At 46.2% G+C, this 19622-nt stretch overlaps 3 protein-coding genes across 5 annotated transcripts in view; all 3 read right to left on the bottom strand.

Annotated features, from left to right (window-relative positions):
* Nucleotides 1-1590: 1590 nt before the first annotated feature.
* On the bottom strand, nucleotides 1591-2906 carry Chchd1 (coiled-coil-helix-coiled-coil-helix domain containing 1). The gene is made up of 3 exons (XM_048426492.2): nucleotides 2745-2906; nucleotides 2534-2652; nucleotides 1591-1798 (listed from the first exon to the last, which is right to left on the bottom strand). Exons 1-3 carry the CDS (start codon nucleotides 2866-2868, stop codon nucleotides 1685-1687), a joined length of 357 nt encoding a protein of 118 aa, XP_048282449.1. The 5' UTR covers nucleotides 2869-2906; the 3' UTR covers nucleotides 1591-1684.
* A 1563-nt stretch (nucleotides 2907-4469) lies between these two features.
* Nucleotides 4470-10697, bottom strand: Pofut4 (protein O-fucosyltransferase 4). Its single transcript, XM_048426498.3, has 3 exons — nucleotides 9963-10697; nucleotides 9253-9878; nucleotides 4470-7626 (listed from the first exon to the last, which is right to left on the bottom strand). The coding sequence occupies exons 1-3, from the start codon at nucleotides 10668-10670 to the stop codon at nucleotides 7479-7481; spliced, it is 1482 nt and encodes a 493-aa protein (XP_048282455.3). The 5' UTR covers nucleotides 10671-10697; the 3' UTR covers nucleotides 4470-7478.
* Nucleotides 10698-10808: 111 nt separating this feature from the next.
* Nucleotides 10809-19622, bottom strand: part of Sec24c (SEC24 homolog C, COPII component) — a 22686-nt gene continuing 13872 nt past the window's right edge. For all 3 annotated transcript variants that reach the window (XM_085698341.1, XM_048426493.2, XM_085698342.2), the window contains 17 exons: nucleotides 19030-19141; nucleotides 18658-18785; nucleotides 16677-16815; nucleotides 16362-16477; nucleotides 16059-16183; nucleotides 15730-15921; nucleotides 15484-15577; nucleotides 15168-15284; nucleotides 14520-14690; nucleotides 13991-14087; nucleotides 13769-13914; nucleotides 13512-13650; nucleotides 13246-13364; nucleotides 12967-13146; nucleotides 12576-12767; nucleotides 12252-12341; nucleotides 10809-12043 (listed from right to left, as the gene is read on the bottom strand). In XM_085698341.1, coding sequence (XP_085554467.1) covers nucleotides 11903-12043; nucleotides 12252-12341; nucleotides 12576-12767; nucleotides 12967-13146; nucleotides 13246-13364; nucleotides 13512-13650; nucleotides 13769-13914; nucleotides 13991-14087; nucleotides 14520-14690; nucleotides 15168-15284; nucleotides 15484-15577; nucleotides 15730-15921; nucleotides 16059-16183; nucleotides 16362-16477; nucleotides 16677-16815; nucleotides 18658-18785; nucleotides 19030-19141 — 2298 coding nt within the window. In that variant the 3' untranslated portion in view covers nucleotides 10809-11902. The remainder of the gene's footprint in view (nucleotides 12044-12251; nucleotides 12342-12575; nucleotides 12768-12966; nucleotides 13147-13245; nucleotides 13365-13511; nucleotides 13651-13768; nucleotides 13915-13990; nucleotides 14088-14519; nucleotides 14691-15167; nucleotides 15285-15483; nucleotides 15578-15729; nucleotides 15922-16058; nucleotides 16184-16361; nucleotides 16478-16676; nucleotides 16816-18657; nucleotides 18786-19029; nucleotides 19142-19622) is intronic.

The raw sequence follows: 19622 nt of genomic DNA, 5'->3' as shown, positions 1-19622 counted from the left end.
AAAAAAAAAAGAAAATAGTTCCAGAGAGGGTGTGAGTGAACAGATTTTATCTTCAAATTTTGTACTGTAGTCAGGTAAATAAGGTTTATAACATAGCACTAAATTATTGATACATTAAGCAAGACTAGGGAGAACATTTAATTCATTGGTAATGTTTGCATTTACTTTTAATTTATGTGCTGCATTGGTGTTTTGTCTGCACATATGTATGAGGATGTTACAGACAGTTGTGAGCTGCCATGTGGGTGCTGGGGATTGAACCTGGGTACTGCGGAAGCACAGCCAGTGCTCTTGACCACTGAGCCATCATCTCTCCAGCCCCAATGTTTGCACTTTTTAAAGTAACTTTTGAAAAAAGATTTATCTTTTTGTTTTTTTGAGACAAGTTCTTTATGGCCTTGGTCAGAGATCTGTCTATCTGCCTTCTAAGTCCTGGGATAAAAGGCAGCATGTACCACCATACAGGTTTTGTTTGGTTTTTCAAATTAGGGTTTCTCTGTGTATCTTTGTCTGTCCTGGAACTCACTCTGTAGACAAGGCTGGCCTTGAATTCACAGAGATCCACCTGCTTCTGCCTCCCAAGTGCTTGGTTTAAAGATGCGTGCCACCACAGCTTACCTACCATACAGGTTTTTATCGTGTGTATCTGTCTGTAAGTGCACTTGAAAGCTCCAGAACAGGATGTCAGTTTATAGGCAGTTGAGGTACTATGGTTGCTGTGGAACCCAATGCCAATTCTCTGCAAAAGTTGCAAGAACCCTTAAATGTTGAGCCATCTCTCTACCTCCCAAAAACTATTCTTAATTATACAAATCAAAATATATCTACAGAATGTCTGTGTCAAGTTTATGTACTTTCTTCAGCAATACTTTGGACAGACTATTTTGTTTTTTATTTTTTATTTATTTATTTATTTATTTTTGAGACAGGGTTTCTCTGTGTAGCTTTGGCTGTCCTGGAACTCACTCTGTAGACCCTCAAATTCACAGAGACTCACCTGTCTCTGCCTCCCGAATGCTGGGAATAAAGGTGTGCCACCACCACCCAGCTGGACAGACTATTCTTGGAAGTATGCACTCACTGAATTCAGCTGATGGCAAAAAAGCTCTGCATACACAGGGATTTCACCACCATATCTGTATTTAAAAGCAAAAGCACTAAATGGTGCAAAGAACTTGGAAGACAACAAAGGCCGTCCATACTTGTTCATCAAGAGCACATCTGGTCTGGGCAGTAGTGGAGTATGCATTAACCCCAGCACTTAGGTGGCAGAGGCAGGCAGATCTCTGAGTTATTTGAGGGCAGCCTGGTCTACAGAGAAGTTCCAGGGCAGCCAGTGCTAAACAGAGAAACCCTGTCTCAAAAAACAAATCAATACAAACAAACAAAATAAAAGGAAAGAAGAGCATATCAGAAAACAAAGCACTTCCAAAATCTAGAGTATAGGGCTCAAGAAAGGTTTAGCTCTGTGGTTCAGTGCTTGTCTAATACTGGGAAAGGCCAAGAAATTCATCTTCAGGATGGGGGTCGGGTATGAGGAGGGAGTATCTCATGAGAAGAAATGGCCATGGTTCATTTACAAGAGCAAAATTAAGTCTTTTAACTCATTTTATTCTTCAAAAACCCTAACACGCCTCTGCATAGCATTCAGAAATGATAGTTCATTTAAAATGTCTCTCCATTTTCAGCTGAGGTGAGATTTGTTGGGAAATCTCTGTAATAACTTGGTCATTTTGTGGGGAGGTAAACTCTCAGACTGCTCCAGAGTCTCATGGATTGACCTCATCTTCCTGGCTTCCTGAAAACACAACAGAAAGAAAAATAACAGCTCTTCAGTTTACTATGCCCTAGATCCATAAATTTTTATAATATACTCCAAACCCCAAGAGACCCTGCCTCAAAGAATAAAGTGGAAGAGGAATGGAGGAAAATTCCAGGCAGTGAATTCTGGCCACCACACAACACTGGTGTCCACACACATGGCCCTGCATATTCGAACATGCATGAGCTTATACACACACCCACACCCCAGAATGAAGAAAGAAACAAAAGGGGGCTTTAGGACCTCCACACATATGCCCCTGCATATTCGAACACACATACACTTACTTACACCCACCCACCCCACACACCCACACCCCGGAATGAACAAAGAAACAAAAAGGGAATTTAGGACCTACACATGCTTGTATCACCTGAAACTATTATTTTGGTTATCAAGTTCGTTTAAGATCAGCCATCTTCCCTTTAATCCCAGCACTCGTGAGGCAGAGGCAGGCGGATCACTGTGAGTTCGAGGCCAGCCTGGTCTACAGAGCTAGTTCCAGGACAAGCTCCAAAGCTACATAGAAGCCCTCGAAATGAAACGAAACGAAACAAAAATGGAAAATGGTCAAGTATCATCAAAACTTAGCTTTTCTCACTTTGGCGAGGGTGAGATAACGGGAATCTCTTTCCATAACTTAGCTCAAGGCAGTGAGAGTCACTCATTTTTATTTCCCTTTCTCTTCCCACCCTAGGAGCTAGCTGTCACCTGAGCTTTGGAAGAACAATCGAAGAAGTCCTGGATCTCTTTTCTGCACGCCTCGTCGCGGAATTCATTCTGCTTCCAGCAAGCCATCATCATCGACATCTCCGTGATACAGGTCGCCTCTGGAAGGGAAGAACTGGAGGACCTTCAGTCACCGGCAGACCTTATATCTCTCCCGCGCGCCTACCCAGTTACCCCCGCTCCCAATGCTCACCGCCCTTCTCTCGGCGTCTGTTCCCGACAGAGTTAGCTAGGATAAGAGGCTTGTTGGGTTTCAGGATAGGTTTCCCTGGGTTCGCAAACCGCGCCAAGCGGCCGCGCAAACTGGGAGTCGCCATTTTGCAAGGCGTTCCCAGTAGGCTCCGCGCGTCGTGGTGCGTGACCCATCTTGACCCTTACGCAGGAAGGTGCCCGCACGGAGAGGTGCCTGCTTTGGACTCAGCCCCAGGTTACTACTCTGTCCAAGACGCTTTAGGATGCTGTTGTGCGCTGTTGCCTTTGTTATTTTTTTTTTAATATTTATTATGTATACAGTATTCTGTATTTGCATACAGAATATTCTGTCTGTGTGTATGCCTGCAGGCCAGAAGAGGGCAGGCGTTGTGAGCTGGGAATTGAACTCAGGACCTTTGGGAGAGCAGGCAATGCTCTTAACCTCTGAGCCATCTCTTCAGCCCCAAGATTTTTGTTTTTTACAAACCTGTAAGAGTGGCTGATTTTTACAACTCTTAGAACCATTCTAAAGGCTCAAGGAGAATTCGGTTCATTTGTTTTACTAATTATAACTGCTGTGTAGATGCTGTTTACTCGTTTGGAATGACCGTTCCGTAAGGTGGGGGTTGTAATATTTATGAATAACATTATATATAAAACATAAACATTATTGTATTTACTTATATCATTTCCATTTATAGGCCCGGATCTCCAGTTGTTGTTGACTTAGTGTTTGACTTTTAGCTGTTTACAAAACCAAATCCAAAGATGCACCAGATTCCTAAAATAAACTCCCAAGACATTTCTGCTAATGGAAGTGGAACCCAGCAATCACGTAGTTCCTAATTTCTACTTTAGGGCACGATGTACCTGCATGGGTACATTCATATTAAAATTGTTTACCACGGATGTTCGGAATGCTCCCTGGATGACCAACAGGGATGACTTTTCTTCCAGAATTTTCCCTTTCCTGCCATTCTACCAGCACCCATCGCAGTCTGAATTTTTGTGACCTTATCTACCCCAACATCTACTTTGAAAGGGCAGCTCCATGGTTAAGAATGCTTTTGGCTCTTACAGAGACTTAAGTTTGGTTCCCAGCATCCACTTTGCAGGGCTTACAACTGTCTGTACCTCCAGCTCCCTCCGGGGATGTTCTCTTCTGGCCTTCATGGGCAACACACAGACAGACACACACGTAAAAAATATTTTTTAATATCTTTTTTTAAAAATACATTTAAAATGAGAAGGAGCAGCCTTTATGTATCTTGTTTATTGCTGAATCCCCAGTGTTTAAAATAGCTATCATGCCAAATGTGGCATATGCCTGTAATCCAAGCACACTTGGGTTTGAAGCCAGGCTATGTTACATAACCAGTTACCAGGCAAGGCAGGGCCAAATAATATGACCCTTCCTCAAAAAAAAAAAAAAAAAAAAAAAAAGTTAAACGAATGAATGTTTACCATTATTTTTTACAAGTTTGCAATTTAATCATCCCCCACCCCCAAATGTAGGCAAATAGAGGCCAGCAAAATAGCTCACTGGGTAAATAAAGGTGCTGCCACTAAGCCTGATGATATCCGTTCAGTCCTTGGGACCACGTGGTGGAAAGAAAATTGACTCTTGCAAATTGTCTTCTGACATACACATGTACAGGGTAGAACAAGCTACTACACACATACACGTAATAAGTGTAATTTTAAAAAAGTAATCAAATAGAAGACACTATGTAAAAAGCAATTTATTATATAAGATGAATCTTGAGATGATAATAAAAAATAGTAACACTTGCCATCAGCTTTGTATTCTACCCCATATTCTGGTAAAAGACTCCTATCAGAAACCTCTACCACTAGTACCCATGACCTGCAGCAAATACTTGGTGCTGTACACATAGCTGAGCCCCCAAAAGGAAAAAAATCATTTTGCTTGCTTTCTCCATATGGAAAGTAAAGCTTTTTCATTGGTAAGTACAATGTGGCCAGTCAGAGTTCTTCCCTTTTGGAAATGTAACACCTCATTTACTCTGGTCTTGTGATTGTTTATAAAATGATAGAATAAAGGACAGTCTGGGCAGCACTTAGCAAAAAGCAAGCTTGATTGTCCAGCAACAACCATTTATGAACAACAGGATCACTTGCTGCATAAAGTGCTAAAGAGCCCAGGCAGTGGTGGTGCACACGTTTAATCCTAGCACTTGGGAAGAAAAGGCAGGTGGATCTCAGTGAGCTCGAGGCCAGCCTGGTCCACAGAGTGGGTTCCAGGACAGGCTCCAAAGCTACAGAGAAACCCTGTCTTGAAAGATAAAACAACAAAAAAAAGTGCTAAAGTACTCATGTGAGCTGCAGGAATAGAGAGGGTCCTGTACTTTGTATAACCATCACTTACCTTTCTTGTTGCTCATATGCTGAGTTCTAATCTTGACTGCACTTGTCTAAGTTACTTCGCTATAGGAATCAGTATCTATCTATCTATCTATCTATCTATCTATCTATCTATCTATCTATCTATCTATCCCCCCTCTCTCTCTTAGACAAGATCTCACTATATACCTCTGGCTGGCCTGGAACACTAACTAAACCAGGTTAGTCTCAAACTCACAGAGATCCACTTGCTTCTGCCTCAAAGTACTAGAATGCTGAAACTCAAAGTGGTGCAACCATGCCCATCTACACACACACACACACACACACACACACACACATACACACACACACACACAGTCTTGCTATTGTATATTGTAGCCCAGGCTTACCTAGCACTCATGAACTCACCTATCTGTGATATACTTCTTTTAATTAATTTATTTATTAATTTGTTTATAAATATTTCCACTTCCTCTGTGATATACTTTTTAAAATATCTTTTCCTCTTGTTCTCTGTAAGAGACCAAACAGGTTAAAAAATTTTCATGCTATTATGAAGGCATTTTTAACTAACTAAAATAAAGGTCTAGGAGTATAACTCAGAGCCAGAGCACACGCTTAGCATGCACAGGGCCTTGGGATTCATCTCGGCAACACACACACACACACACACACACACACACAAAGAAGAAGAAAAAACTTTAGAAATGTAACTCCAACCTTTGTTTAAACTTTTCTTGGTTACATCCTTAGATATCACAATTTTTTTTTTTTTCGAGACAGGGTTTCTCTGTAGTTTTTGGTGCCTGTTCTAGAACTAGCTCTTGTAGACTAGGCTGGCCTCGAACTCACAGAAATCCGCCTGCCTCTGACTCCCGAGTGCTGGGATTAAAGGGGTGTGCCACCACCACCCGGCTAGCTATCACAATGTTAACCATGAAGCCTGGCTGCTGAAGGATCTAACATGCATATGTTATCTATCTGTATAGATTCGGATTCACAGATACCTGTAGTTTACAACCATGTACTGATAAACTATGAGACCTCTTTAGTAACACAATAAGCATAGCTCTAAGGTCCAAGGCATTCTTTGTTATAACCCCAGGAAATACTCATCTCCTGGTTAAGCTACAGCAGTAGACAGTTGGTCTGCATCTGATATGTATGGGTGTTTTGCCTGTATATCTGTGTAGCATACTTGTGCCTGGTGCCCACAGAGGCTAAAAGAGGGATTGAACCCCCTGGAACTGGAGTTAGACAGTTGTGAACTGCTATGTGGGTGCTGGGAATCACACTTGGGCCCTCTGGAAGAGCAGCCAGTGCTCTTAACAGTGGAGCCATCTCTCCAGCCTGAAAGCTGAAGTTTTTATTTAGCTAGCCACTTATGGTGGCTTAAATCCCTTGCCTTCTTCAGACTCTTTGAATTGTGCTGGCTTCATAAAAGAAAAAGAAAAAAAAAACCAAAAAAAAACCCAAAACTCAGTACTAGGGTTGCAGCTTCTCAGTCAGCAGAGTGCTTGCTTTCCCAGAACCACAAAAAAACCAGAAACTCAGCAACATAAAACTGTCTGGAAAAATGTGAGTAATGGATCGAATAGATCTTTCCAACCCTACAACGGGCTGGCTACTTAATCTGTTCATGAGAGAAGGAATTCCAAATGTATCCTGAACAAGAAATCCAAGCAGTAAGAATGATGAAGATGCTTGTAGATCTTCCCCGTGTTTGTGGAAAATAGTCTAAAGCCAGAAAGAAAGAGCCACTTAAAATTTGATGTTTGATTTTAAAGACCGTGCAAATATCTTAAAGTAACTTGAAGAGCTGGGCATAGTGTTGCACACCTAGGTCCAGGAGTTGGCAGCTAGCTTAGGCCATGTAATGAGATCTATCTCAAAAGGAAAACAAGAAACAAAAACAACTTTGGAAAAACAGAATAGCCCCTACCCACAACCACAGTTTTGCCTCTCCACCAGTGAAACAGCTGATAAGAAAAGCAAGATGAGGAACAGATACTTGCTGAAAGGTACTAAATGATGGATGTCATTAAATCATAGCCTGACCCATCCTGTCCATATCTGAAATGATGAAATGGCTAGAGGTGAGACGCATACTTGAGTCACATGGGTGCTTCAGCAGCTCTATTACCATAGACTGGGATACTGGCTCCATACCATTCAGGTACAGTGGAGAGGGCTAGGGGTACTTGTCTAGCATTCTCAAAACTTCAAGTTCCATCCCCTGTACAGGGCAGGAGAATCAGTGAAGACATCAAGGTAGACAATATTCACTAAAGGTTACAGTGGATGTGCCTTTGGTGCCATGGTAAAAGTCTCCATATGTCTTCCAAGCTAAAGGCTCTTCCAAGGACAGTTAGAGATTTTTATTTCTTTTCATGAAGATCTGATGTACATAATCCCAAAATTTCCTCTGCTGTGTTTCATTGTTGTGGATCATGGCAGTGAGAGCTTCCCCCTGATAGAGACCTTGCCAATAATCTTGTAGCCACATTTCCTTCCAGCTGAAATGACAAAACAGGAGAGCAGTGAATTAGGGAACCACAGCAATAATAGCCTCTGCCCTGGAGTGGTTGCAAAGAAATCATAAGCAGGGCTGGGCAGTGGTGACACACAGGAGGCAGAGACGGGGAGATCTGAATTTGAGGCCGGTCTAGTCTACAAAGAGAGTCCCAGGACAGCAAGGCTACACAGAGAAACCCTGTCTCGAAAAACAAAACAAAACATAAATTTAAGGCTCTGGACAGGACAAGGCTCTTCTGTGAAGGAAGGGGGATATGGAGGAAAACTAACACTAGCTCAAGAGATAGGAAGTAGGTCATAAACACAGATATCATAGTTCACCCAAGAAGCTGGCATTGCTCACTTGCCTCCAGCTCCCAAACGTAAAGGGAGTAGAGAGGTCGCAGTAGGATTCAGAGTGTGTAAATAGTACTCTAGAGGCAAGCAAGGGAACAGCCAGGGCCTTCAGATGGTTTTCACCTCACTGTCAATTTGAAAATTGCCGGAGATGGAGTGACATCTCGTGTGTAGAAAAGGCATAATCTAAATTTTCTTTTGTTAGGGGGACAGAGGTCTCAGCCCACTATCCCCTCAGACTCTTTGCACATGACCAACTATGGCCTTGAATTCCTGATCCTCCTGCCTCTGTCTCTGGCATTAGAATTCCAAGTAAGCACTACCATCCCTGGCTATTTCCCTAATGTTTTTTTTTTCTTCTAGTAAATCATAATGTGTTCAGCATAAACTGGTAAGACTCTGAGTGAAAGATGCCAGCAGCATATGAAGCAGCCCTCTGCTGCCATCCACTGGTGAAGTCACTTTCTGTGAGCGACTCCAGGAACCCCTCTCCAAACAAACCAACTGTGGCTTTGCTGCAGGTGGTTTCAACATTTTCCCAACACAGGTCTATTCTGCTTCCTGCTCACTCCCCTTTACCGCACACTGGTGGCCAATGTTAATTATACACCTACTGAAAGCATTCCTTCAATTCTGTCTAGAGTGAACAAATCAGGATATGATCCAAATCAGGAAACAGAAAAATAAAAGGAGCTGGGGGTGCAGCTCAATGGTAGAGTGCTTGCTTAGCATATTCAAGGCCCTGGCTTCATCACACATAAAAAAGGTGTAAGTGCTTTAGTGCTTTTCATGGGTGTGGAGGCTCACTCCACTTGGGAGGCAGAGCTCATCACAAGAAAGAGGTCAGCCCATGCCACACAGTGAGACTCTAGTATGTTGAACTGATTACTGGGGGGGGTGGGGGGGCTCCTTCCAAAATGCTCTTACTGGGCTGAGGTGTGACTGGGTGGAAAAGTACTCTCCTAGCAAGCAGGAGGACCTGGATTTAATCTCCGGCACAGCCAAAATTCATCTTTGTACTCCCCACCTCGGCATCAAAGGTACTCAGCTGAGGTGATGATCCTTAGTAGCCTGGCCTTCTGTCCTCAGGTTCTCTCTCTGTCACCTCCACACACAGCACTGAGATTACAGGTGTATCCACCACACTCAGCTCCCCAACTACTCCTGACATCTTATAGCAAAGTGAGCCTGAATCGTCTTTTCTAGTTCTCTCCGCACTAAGAAAGCAAGTAGTTTGATGTGACAGCTGCAGGGCATCCCAGTAACCCTACCTGTCATTCTCAGGAATCTCTTCGACTTTGCCAAAGCCAGGGGTTGGCATTGGACAGTTCATGTGTGAGGGCTCGGCAATGTGAGGCTCGGGGACAGGGATGTCCCCAGGAGAGGATGCACGGGCTTTCTCATTTTCCAGCCGAGCCAGTTCGTGGTCACAGACGAAACACTCAAAGCCATTGAGGTAGTTAGGCAACAAAGGATCATTCACTCCCCACTTCCTGTGCTCCAGGCTATCCAGGAGAAACTGGTTGGTGATACCCCCTGGTTGCTTGTACGCCAGGTATTTCAAATACTCTTCATCATTCTTGTCCAGAAAGTCAATAAACTCTGCCAGCTTTTGAGGGGACTCAAAATCATCAATTAGTATGATGGAGTGGTTATTGGGCATCCAATCCCTCACAGAGGGTGAGCCACGATACACAGGCACAGCACCCAGATGCATGGGGCGCCACAGTTTCTCGGTCATGTAGTCATTGCAAATGGCATTTTCCAAGGCCAAATGGAACTTATAGCGGGACAAGAAGGCCAAGAGTTCTGGATCCTCGGTGGTAGCCGTGGCTGTGTCCTGTAACCGCACGGTGGGCAGCTCGCGGTTCTGAAGACACTTGCCATAGGAATCCACCTAAGCGAGGCAGAGCACGGCGGTCAACAGGGTGCAGCGTTCGCCCGGTCCACCCCCTCCCCGCCACGCAGCTTTCTTACCCACCGGGATGTAGCGCATGAGCTCGCGTACGTAGCGGTCCCGGTCCGAGGGCACATCGCAGTGGGACTGCAAGTAGAGCAGCGGCGCGTACCCACGACGACGCCACTCGGTGCGTTCCCGGAGCGGAGGCGCAGGCCGGAGCAAATAAGGGGCCCCGGGCAGCCATTGCAGCGGCAGTGGGTAGTCTGAGTGGCGGCTGAAGGTGGCCGTGAGGTTGAAGAGGCGGATCCCAGGGCCGTGGCTCAGCAGGAAGTTGTTGAGCGGTGACTCCTCGTGCAGAAGCGCCCAGCTCTGGTGCCCCAGGCGCGGAAGAGGTGCGTCGGCTGCACGGAAGTCGGTGCCGTAGAAAAGCAGTGCGCGCGTCCGCGGGTCGGCGAGCGACCGTCGGTCCCGGGACGCCACGCACGCGCCGTGCGTACATTCGATGCGCTCCGAGTCGCCCGGGAAGTGTGGAAAGAGGCCTGGGCTCCACCACAGCAGCACCGGTAGGTCGGCAGTCTCCTTACTCTCCGGCGGCGGGGATTCCGGCCCGCGCGCCACCCCCACTGCGCCTAGCGCAGCTGGCGGCCGGAAAACCGCGCCGTCCCACGGCTCCGCCCACTCTGCCTCCCCACCCGCCTTTCCCGAAACCCCGGACCCCGAGCTGCTGGCCGCACAGACACTGAGCAGCCCCAGGGCGGTCAGCATCGTCTCGGTGCAGTGAGCAGCCATGTCCACAGCGGATCCACTTGGACAGCACGAAACCCCACCCTGCGGCGAGTAGAGAGAGCTGACCGGGTCCTACGCCACAGAGACACACGGCGCATGCGCGGCTCCTCGCACCCGCAGGGTCATGAGTAATGAAAAGAATACTGTTACATCTTATTTTATTTCTTTACAAATTAAAGATGCATTGAAAAATAAACCAATGAAAAGAAATGAAAGGTCCAGAGCAGGGGCATCCCGGGCTGGGAGCAGGCAAGCCTGACCACCATCAATCATAGCCCTTGTCCTGCCCCAGCCAATTGGAGTTGGAAGATAATTGTCAGCCACTCAGTCAGTATCAAGCCTGGTAATGTCCCGGCACAGGAAGACAGGGAGGGCTCCAGCCATCTCTGCCTCTCCCCAGCAACGCCCGGCTTAAGCTGTGTTTCTGGTGGGAGCTGAGTGGGATGTGGGCTGGCTCTGTGAGGTATTGCAAGTTGACCATCAGGCTCTCTACAGAACCATCCAGTATTAGGGCTTCTCCAGCTGGAAAGGAAGCTCTACCTCCCCTAGGTGTTAATATGCTTTGCAATTCAGTCCCAGGCTCACTCATCTCTAGCTATGTGCTTCTGTCCATGAAGTGCTTACCAATCATAGCAGGAGAGAGAACGCCCACAATGGAAGTAGAGAGACAACTAGTCATTCATCCTCAGCAACTACGACCTTGCTACTGACCACCAGGCCCCCAAAGGACCAACTACTACTCTCCACCACCTACAGCCTATACCCCAGCTCTTGTGCACCTGTATATTTTATCCCTAATATAGGAAGTTGTTGATGACACGGAGCTGAATTTGCCACCTCCTGTAATAACCCTGGGATTCCCACTCCTTCCTGCCTGCCCCTTTCCTCTTGGAGGCTGGTCCAAAGAGACACAGTATTGCCAGGGCCTTGCTGCCTCCAAACCCCCAACACCGGATCATATACAGTGAACTGATAAACTACATTCATTACAACTGGATTAGCAGGAGAAAGAGGGTAGAGTAAGGGGACTGGGGCACCTTCCATCAGCAGGACATGACAGAGCGGTAGGGTATTTGAGCCCAGAAAGTTGTCTCCTTATGTCTTGCCCTCCCCCCTAAAGAGACTGAGGTCAGCTTACATGACTCATAAGATATGAAACTGTCCCAATTTTCTCTGCCATCCTGGGGTACTTTCTGGAAGCTGGCCTGGGACCCTATACCATTTACCCACTTGCTTTAGCTCAGTAGCTGCCGAATCTCCTTATGCATATGACAGAGAAAGTCCACATAGGATGCCCCTCCATTTAGGCTCTTGTCTTCCACGAGGAAGTGTTTGAACAGCATCTCCAGCTTGTCTTCCTGTTTCACCACGATAAGCTACGGCCAGAAGGCAGGTTGTGAGGAAAGGCCAATGGTAAGGAAGTACTTAGACTCTCCCTCCCCATGCTCCTTCTTGCTGACTTGACAGGGTAAAAAAAAGTCTAGAAATCATATCAGCGTTACTATGCTGAGGCTGAAGCTTAGAGAGTGCTTGTATACAGAAGGCCTAGGGTTCAATATCCAGCATGACCAAGATCTGTGTTACCTTCATGTACCGCATTCTCTGTGCCCGTAAGCTATCAATGAGGCTTCGAACCTTCTTGGACAGTGGATTATCCAGAACTGGCAGAACACTCTGGAACAAAAATTCACTAATTACTATGATAAAAAGAACTTTTAAATCATCAAGAGAGCAACACAGATTTCAGCACCATCTGACATGAGGAAGCCTGAAAACCCTGGCCAGCACCTCCCCTTGCCGCAGTGTCCTCAGATATGTAAGGGACCAGCATAAGGACTGCACTGATCCACTGTCACGTCACCAGAGTGTTTTCCTATACTCATATTACCCTTGACACCCTGTTCTCACCAAGCCACTGGTGATCTGACTGAAAGAGGAGACGTTGAAAAGGCTCTGGACAACACCTTGTTGGACACTTGCTCCCACCCAGACAAAGAGGTTGAGCCCATTTTCCAGCAAATATATATCGCCACTGCTTAAACGCTCTTCAGATGCTCGAACTGCTGGTGGTTCGGTGGTATTGTCGATGGGAGATTTTGTCTAGACGAAAAGGGAAAAAAGTCACCAAGAACTGTAAGACACTCCTTTACACACACAAACTCAGAAAGCTAAGTCTCTAGATAGTAATGTGAAATGTACTCAAAAATTCCTTAGTGTCAGCAATAAAGTAATCCCATCCCCTCCTTTTTAGAGGCCCTGTCCTCAGTACAAAGTCTCACACTCCAATCCTCAATCGCACCAGTGGGAGGAGCCGAGGGTAGAAGAAGACATTGGTCTCAGCCACATCCATGGAGGAAACCAGCTGTCGAACATAGGCCCGGTCATCAGTAGTGACCTCGGCACCAGGCTGCAGAACATCACTCTTCAAGACACAGTTCAGGTAAACTGGGAGTAGCTTCATACACTCAGGAAGGATCAACTGAGGGGTTTATGGAAATAAAGTCAATGATCATGGGAAATCCCTCAAAACTGCAAAATTTTACTGAAAAAAATCCCTTCACTAACATCCCTGCCCCACCTGTCCTGCAGAGGAAGGGCTGGCACAGTTCTTTCTATAACAGGCCAGGATCTGGGCACACTGGGTGATCAGAGTGTCACGTACAGTCTTCACAGGGCTGTTCAGAACACCCCGATATGCTGCATGGGAAGGAGAAAGAGCAGTCACTGGTCAGCTTCCTGTCCCATGCACCTTGCCACCATCACCCCTAACCAGGAGTGCCGAGCTGTTGGCCATCCTGAACCTTCCTTCATCCTCTTCCCACCCCACCCTGCTTCTACCCTCACCAAACTTGGCCATGTAGTTGATGAGCGTGTCTGTTTCACAGTTTCGATACAGATCAGCCAACTGGGTGCAGCAGTTTAAGGCCAGGTTGTGGATGCGAAGCCGACGCTGCCCTGCACAGCTGGTATAAAGCAGGGCACACTAGGGGAAGGGAGAAAGGGGGAACTCACACCCCTCCCTCGCAATCACACCCACCCCTTATCATCTTCCCATGGATGCCTCCAGCACTTTCACCCCCACCCCGTCTCCCGCCTGCCACCTGCAGCAGGGCTCCACTCTCTTCATTGAGCCGGTCATCATGCTTGAATTCTACAGTCACTGTCTTGTCCTCATCCAGTCCAGCCAACTCCACATCTGTTGTATTGCTCATGTAGAAAGCTCCAAAGAAATCTACAGCACGGATACCTGAAGCCACAGGAATAGGTCAGGGTTAAAGGTAGGACATGTGCCTCAAGCAGATTTAGCCTCAACCAGAACTTACCGGTACTTGTCCGAACCCGCATCACAGCATCAAAGCCCACCACCTTCTGTACATCCCGACGCAGGTCACTCAAGAACCGTTCCTGATCATTCTCCACCTGCAGCCCAGGCCCAGAGTCATACCACTGACCACACGGCTCACCCCGTAGTCAGTCTCCCTACATCCCTTCCACTCTACAAGCCTGCTTCATCATAGTCACAATGAAAATAAGGATGATTAGGACAATGAAGCTTTTATGGATTCATGACATATCAGGTAACACAGAGTATTTCATATATAATTGTTTAATTCTGTAGACAAATCCTAATTAGTAAACTCTACTTTGATGATGAAAGGACAAAAGATGAGTAATTAAGTGATTATCCTATGCCAGTTAGTGAGGAGGATTCAATATCAACCCAGGACTGATCCAAAGACCCAGGCACCTAACCACTATACTCTGGGCTCAACCTCATGCACCATTAATAAGTCAGTAGCTAAAGAACCACTCCACATATAAGCAGATATTCCCACACCCAGAATTCTATACCTGAAAGCAGGCATATTTGTAGACAGAGCCTCCAGTGAGCTGGGGAACAACAGAGAGTGTGGCCACATCTACATATTGGTTAGGGAAGAGGAAGAGGTCCACACAGCAGCCTTGAGTCACACAGTCTTTGGCCAGAGTCTGATAGGTACCTGTCTGAGGCTGGAACAGAGTCTGGAGGGGAACAGAAGAAATGTCATATGTAAAATGAGAAACTCACACTTTAACGACTTTAGACCCACCACCTTGTCATTCCACCAGGAGGAGAAAGTTGGAAGGAAAAGGAGAAAGGAAGGGAAGGAAAAAGAAAAGAGAAAATGAAAAGGTGCAGGTATGTTCAGGCACACCTATAATCCCAGCACACAGGAAGCAGAGACAAGACCACTACAAGTATGAGGTCAGCCTACACTACATAATGAGTTCCAGACCAGCCTAGGCTACATAGCTAGATCAAATCTCAAAAAAGAAAAAAGAAAAAAGAAAAATTCAAGTCCACCAAAAATTTTGTGAGCAGGTTGGCAGTCATAGATGGGACACGCGAGAGGGTAGAATGTAATCCCAGTCCACCTGGCTGATGTTACAAGAGTTGACATTGGAAAGGTACCACCTTCCTCTGTAATGGGAGGTCTCTTCCCCTCTCAAGCCACACACCTTCTCCTTGTCTGTGTTGATCAACTTCCTGTCATCTCTATTCTTTAGCTTCCCTGGGGCCTCTGCGATGGGCAAGGAAGTGTGGAACAGAAACAGCTTTCCTGCACACTCAGCAGCCTAGGAAAAAAGATAACATTATCCATCCATTTCTCCCTTTATTCATCCATTATACACTCATCTTTTTCTTTATATTAGGCACTAACTGTGTGGAAAGGGCTAACTTGCTAGACAGTTATCAGTCACTAAGGCTGTTTTCCAGTAAATAGCATGGTCAGAGGAAAGCAAGAGAGAAGGTTGCCCGGGACTCCTACATTACCTTCAGAGCTTCCATTCCAGCCTGGATAACTGGGGCAAATACTGTCTCTGTCTCTCTTGTATCTGCAAACATTTCTGGGATCTGATCCAATAAGCTGAAAAGACAGATGATGGCAGCAAAATTGCCACCCAGATGTAGCTGCCTCCATTCTCGATTCCTGGACTGAAGACTCATACCACACCTCTGTCCATCTACTAACCCCTCTGCTCAACTCCCACTCTCTCATCTCCACCTCCTGGCTCTTACCTGGTGATGACTCCACGGGACTCATTGACATTGACCAGGAAGCCATCTAGCAGTGGCACAAACATGTCAGCCACATCAGATACAACCATCATCTGGGGCTGAGCCAAGGAGCTTTTCACATTGTAGAAGTGGAGCACCTTATTGTAGGTGACAAAGCCAACTCGGATTGCTGACTCTTCTGCTCCACCCTCCCTGTGGAAGGTGACACTGTTACCCAGACTGGCCACCGTCTTCACCACCCATGATTTCATGACATAATGTTCCACTTGATCAGTCAACCCAGACACCCACCATTAACCAAAGGAAAACAGTATTTCCTCAACTCTTACCTAGGCAGGTAGTCTAAGAGTGACTTGAGCTCCTCACAGAGGAGCCTAACAAGACCAGTCCTGATGGCGTTGTAGGAGACATCAATCATAAAGATGAAAGCAGGAGGACTGGGGAATTTATTATTCTGTAGAGAAAGGAAATGTTGAAGGCATAGGAAAACAGTAAGCAGGCCAGCAGGCTAGTGGGCAATGCAGTAAGCACCAAAGGGAACCCTGACGGGTTAAGAGAAATGGTGACAGCTCTTTTGGGCTGTCTCACAATCCTCACTAGTGCCCTGCTCCTCTCCCACGACCTTCTCTCACCTTGCAGTAATCTACAGTGGCCAAGAATTCATAAGACCCCAGGGACAGCTCAGGACGGTCATAAGCATCCACACGTTTGCCAGTATGATCCAGATGTTGAAAATACTGGGGGGGAACTGTAAGGAGAATACAGCATGTTACTCAAAGGTTCACCCTCAGTCTCCTAGCTGAACCCCTTCACATCATTCCATCACCCCACGTCCTCACCTGTGCCCTACTCTTCCAGTTCCTGAGGAATGTTCCCTCATCTATCTAACTAGAAGAAAACAATGAAGATGCAAGCCTTCCCCACAAAGCTCAGCCTCCACAGCATACCATCATTGATACAGCTGCAAAAGGAGCACTGGAAGCGCCTCCCTCCCTCGATGAACGTCATGAGAGGGCACATGTATGCTTTGCAGCGATTACAGCGTAGAGGGCCAGATTCGCCATGGTCCACAACATATGGTGAAGCCTACGGAACAAAGGGAAGGGGCTTAGATGGAGAAGACATGGTAACATATGACAGACTGGAGGGAGAGGCAGCATGGCTCACGTACTCTATCTGAGAAAGGAATACAGTAGAAGAAATGAGGACAACGATAAGGGTACTGATCCTTGGCTAAACTCCAGCGCTGGGATTAAAGGCGTGCACCACCAAGTCTGACAAGTGTTACTTCTCAAAACCCAAACAAATAGCTACCTAATTTTAAAAAATGCTGTCATTTCCTATCCCAGAATGCATTTCTTCCTGAAAAAAAGAAGAGGGTCTATGAAACTGGCCATAGCAAGCCAGGGACTGCCATGAGTGTATGAGGAGAAAGCCAAAACTTATACAGGATTTCTACTCCTGTCCCAGGGGTGACTTCTGCTTCCTTCCCTGCGTATCCATGACATTTCTCTCCCATCACTCATAAGAGAATTCTGTGACACCTGCTGTCCCAGGTAGATGTCATCTTATAAGTACAAAAAGCACCTAACCATCCTCCTTAACATCCAAAATGGAAGTGAGAAAGGAGATATACCCTTAGCCTTGAGGTTCCAGTTCTAGAAAACTCGCAAGTAACTGATACTTCTTTTATTTCTTTGTTTTTTTGTTTTTGTTTTTTTCAAGTCAGGGCTTCTCTGTGTAGCCCTGGCTATCCCAAAACTTGCTCTGTAGACCAGGCTGGCCTCGAACTCACAGAGATCCACCTGCCTTTGCCCTCTAAGTGATGGCATTAAAGGCGTGTGCCACCAAGCCTGGCCATGTGTTATTCTCAAGACCCAAATAAACAGCTACCTAATTAAAAAAAAAAATGCTTTTGCAAGGCATAGTGGCACACATCTTTAATCCCAGCACTTGGGAGACAAAGGCAGGTAGGTTTTTGAGTTTGAGACCAGTCTGGTGAGTTCCAGAACCAGGTATACAGAGAAGCCCTGTCTTAAAGAAGAGGAAAAAAAACGCTGCTTTCAGGTACTGGATTGGCAGGTGGGGGCCCAAGCCAGGTGAGGAATGGAATATTGGATATAATAGTACCTTCTCCTTTATATGCCTTCCTAATAGCCCTACCCAATTCAAGTCCCCTCCCCCAAAAATAATGCATTCATCACCATCCAGAGATTTGACCACACAATGAGAAGTTCCTACATCTAGCTCCCTTGCCTCTAGAAATTAGGCTGTCCCTACCTATTTTGTTTTAAGACAGGGTCTCACTATATGGCCCTGACTAGCTTTAAATTCCTAGACAGGCCAGGCAGTGATGATGCACGCCTTTAATCCCAGAACTCAGGAGACAGAGGCAGGCAGAGCTCTATGAGTTTGAGACCAGCCTGCTCTATAGAGCAAGTGCCAGAACAGGCTCCAAAGCTAAACAGAGAAACACTGTCTCAAAACCCACCCACCCCACCCCCACAAAAAAATCCATAGACAGGAATCTGCCTGCCTCTGCTTCCTTAATACCATGCCTAGTTCTTTGTTTGTTTTGAGATGGAGTCTACTGTGTAGCCAAGGCTGGGCAGAACTCAATGACTCCATGACCTCCTGTTTCAGCTTCCTGAGTGCTACAATTATAGGTGTGAGCCTCCACACCAAGCTGGCTCTGGTTCTTTTCATTTGTTCCTTCTATGAACCCTGGTCTCACAAAGTAATTTATTTGGCTTTTGCTTTCATCCCTACCACTGCTACCAAGTTTGGGCCTTGAGAAAGAAAGATACCAAAGATACCGACCCCTCCTGTTCAACCAAGATGTCTTCCATGCCAATCAAAATCCCATCTAGAAAGAAACATTATTCCCTCCATTTCTTTCATTGTATTCTAGCCCCTTCCAAGACTTACCTCCTCTAGGGGCAGCCTTGCCAGTGGCTTGATGACAGCTGCCAGAGGCACCTGAGCCTGCTTAGCCATGTCAGATGTGCAAGGGATATTATAGGACGTGCATCGAATGTACCGGGGACTTGCATTCCCTGAAGAAAGTAGAAGATTTGAGTTATTTCCCAGAAGCCTTCTGGATAGCAACTCTCCACTGGTGAGTCACTCCACCTCCACAGATGTTAGGAGCTTTTAGCCCCCTGAAGGACTGCGGGGAGGGGAGGGGAGCTGCTGGGGGGGGAGCTGGTCTCTGGTTAAATATCAATAAAAGCATGATCATGGCTGATCGCCTTAGAGAATTAGCTGCCATAGGGAAACAGACATTAAAGTTCAGCTTACCTTGGTCTTTCACCAGGAAGTTGGTGGTGACTAGAGGTGGCACCTGTCCCCTTACACCAGTAACAAATGGCTCTGAACCCCGGTTGTTTCTGTCATCTTCAATAACCTGAATCTGTAGGGGAAAAGTAAGATGAGTGAGATGATAAAAGAAAAAGCAATATCAGGACAGCAGCAGGCCAGACACAAGAACAAAGAACTTGCCAAAATCCACCTCATGCACCAGGCATGCTTTCCTTTTGGAGTCCACATAAATGCTACAATGCTGACCTTCCACTTCGCAGAAGCTAGCAGAAGATGCAGGATGGGCCTTGGCGAGAATGGACTTTCTGATAAAACACCCCTGACCTCCAGTCATTGGTGAGTACCTTTTTATCCCTCCCACTTCTGATCCCAAACCATAAGACATGATTGGATTCCATTCTCCATCCCCATCAAACTTCTCCCTCCCTTCCTCTCTAGAAGGCACATTGATTGAATCAGAGCAAGGAGAACAGATGACAGAAACCCATGTAGAAATGAATCTACCTGGAATGGCTCTAACTCAATGAAATTAACAAGGAACACAGGGAGGAGAGAATTAAACAGGCAGAAAT

Source organism: Myodes glareolus, chromosome 12, assembly GCF_982192425.1.
Source record: "Myodes glareolus chromosome 12, mMyoGla1.1, whole genome shotgun sequence".
Taxonomy (NCBI): Eukaryota; Metazoa; Chordata; class Mammalia; order Rodentia; family Cricetidae; genus Myodes; species Myodes glareolus.
Note: the sequence above shows the minus strand (reverse complement) of the source record. Positions and strands in the feature narration are given on the sequence as shown.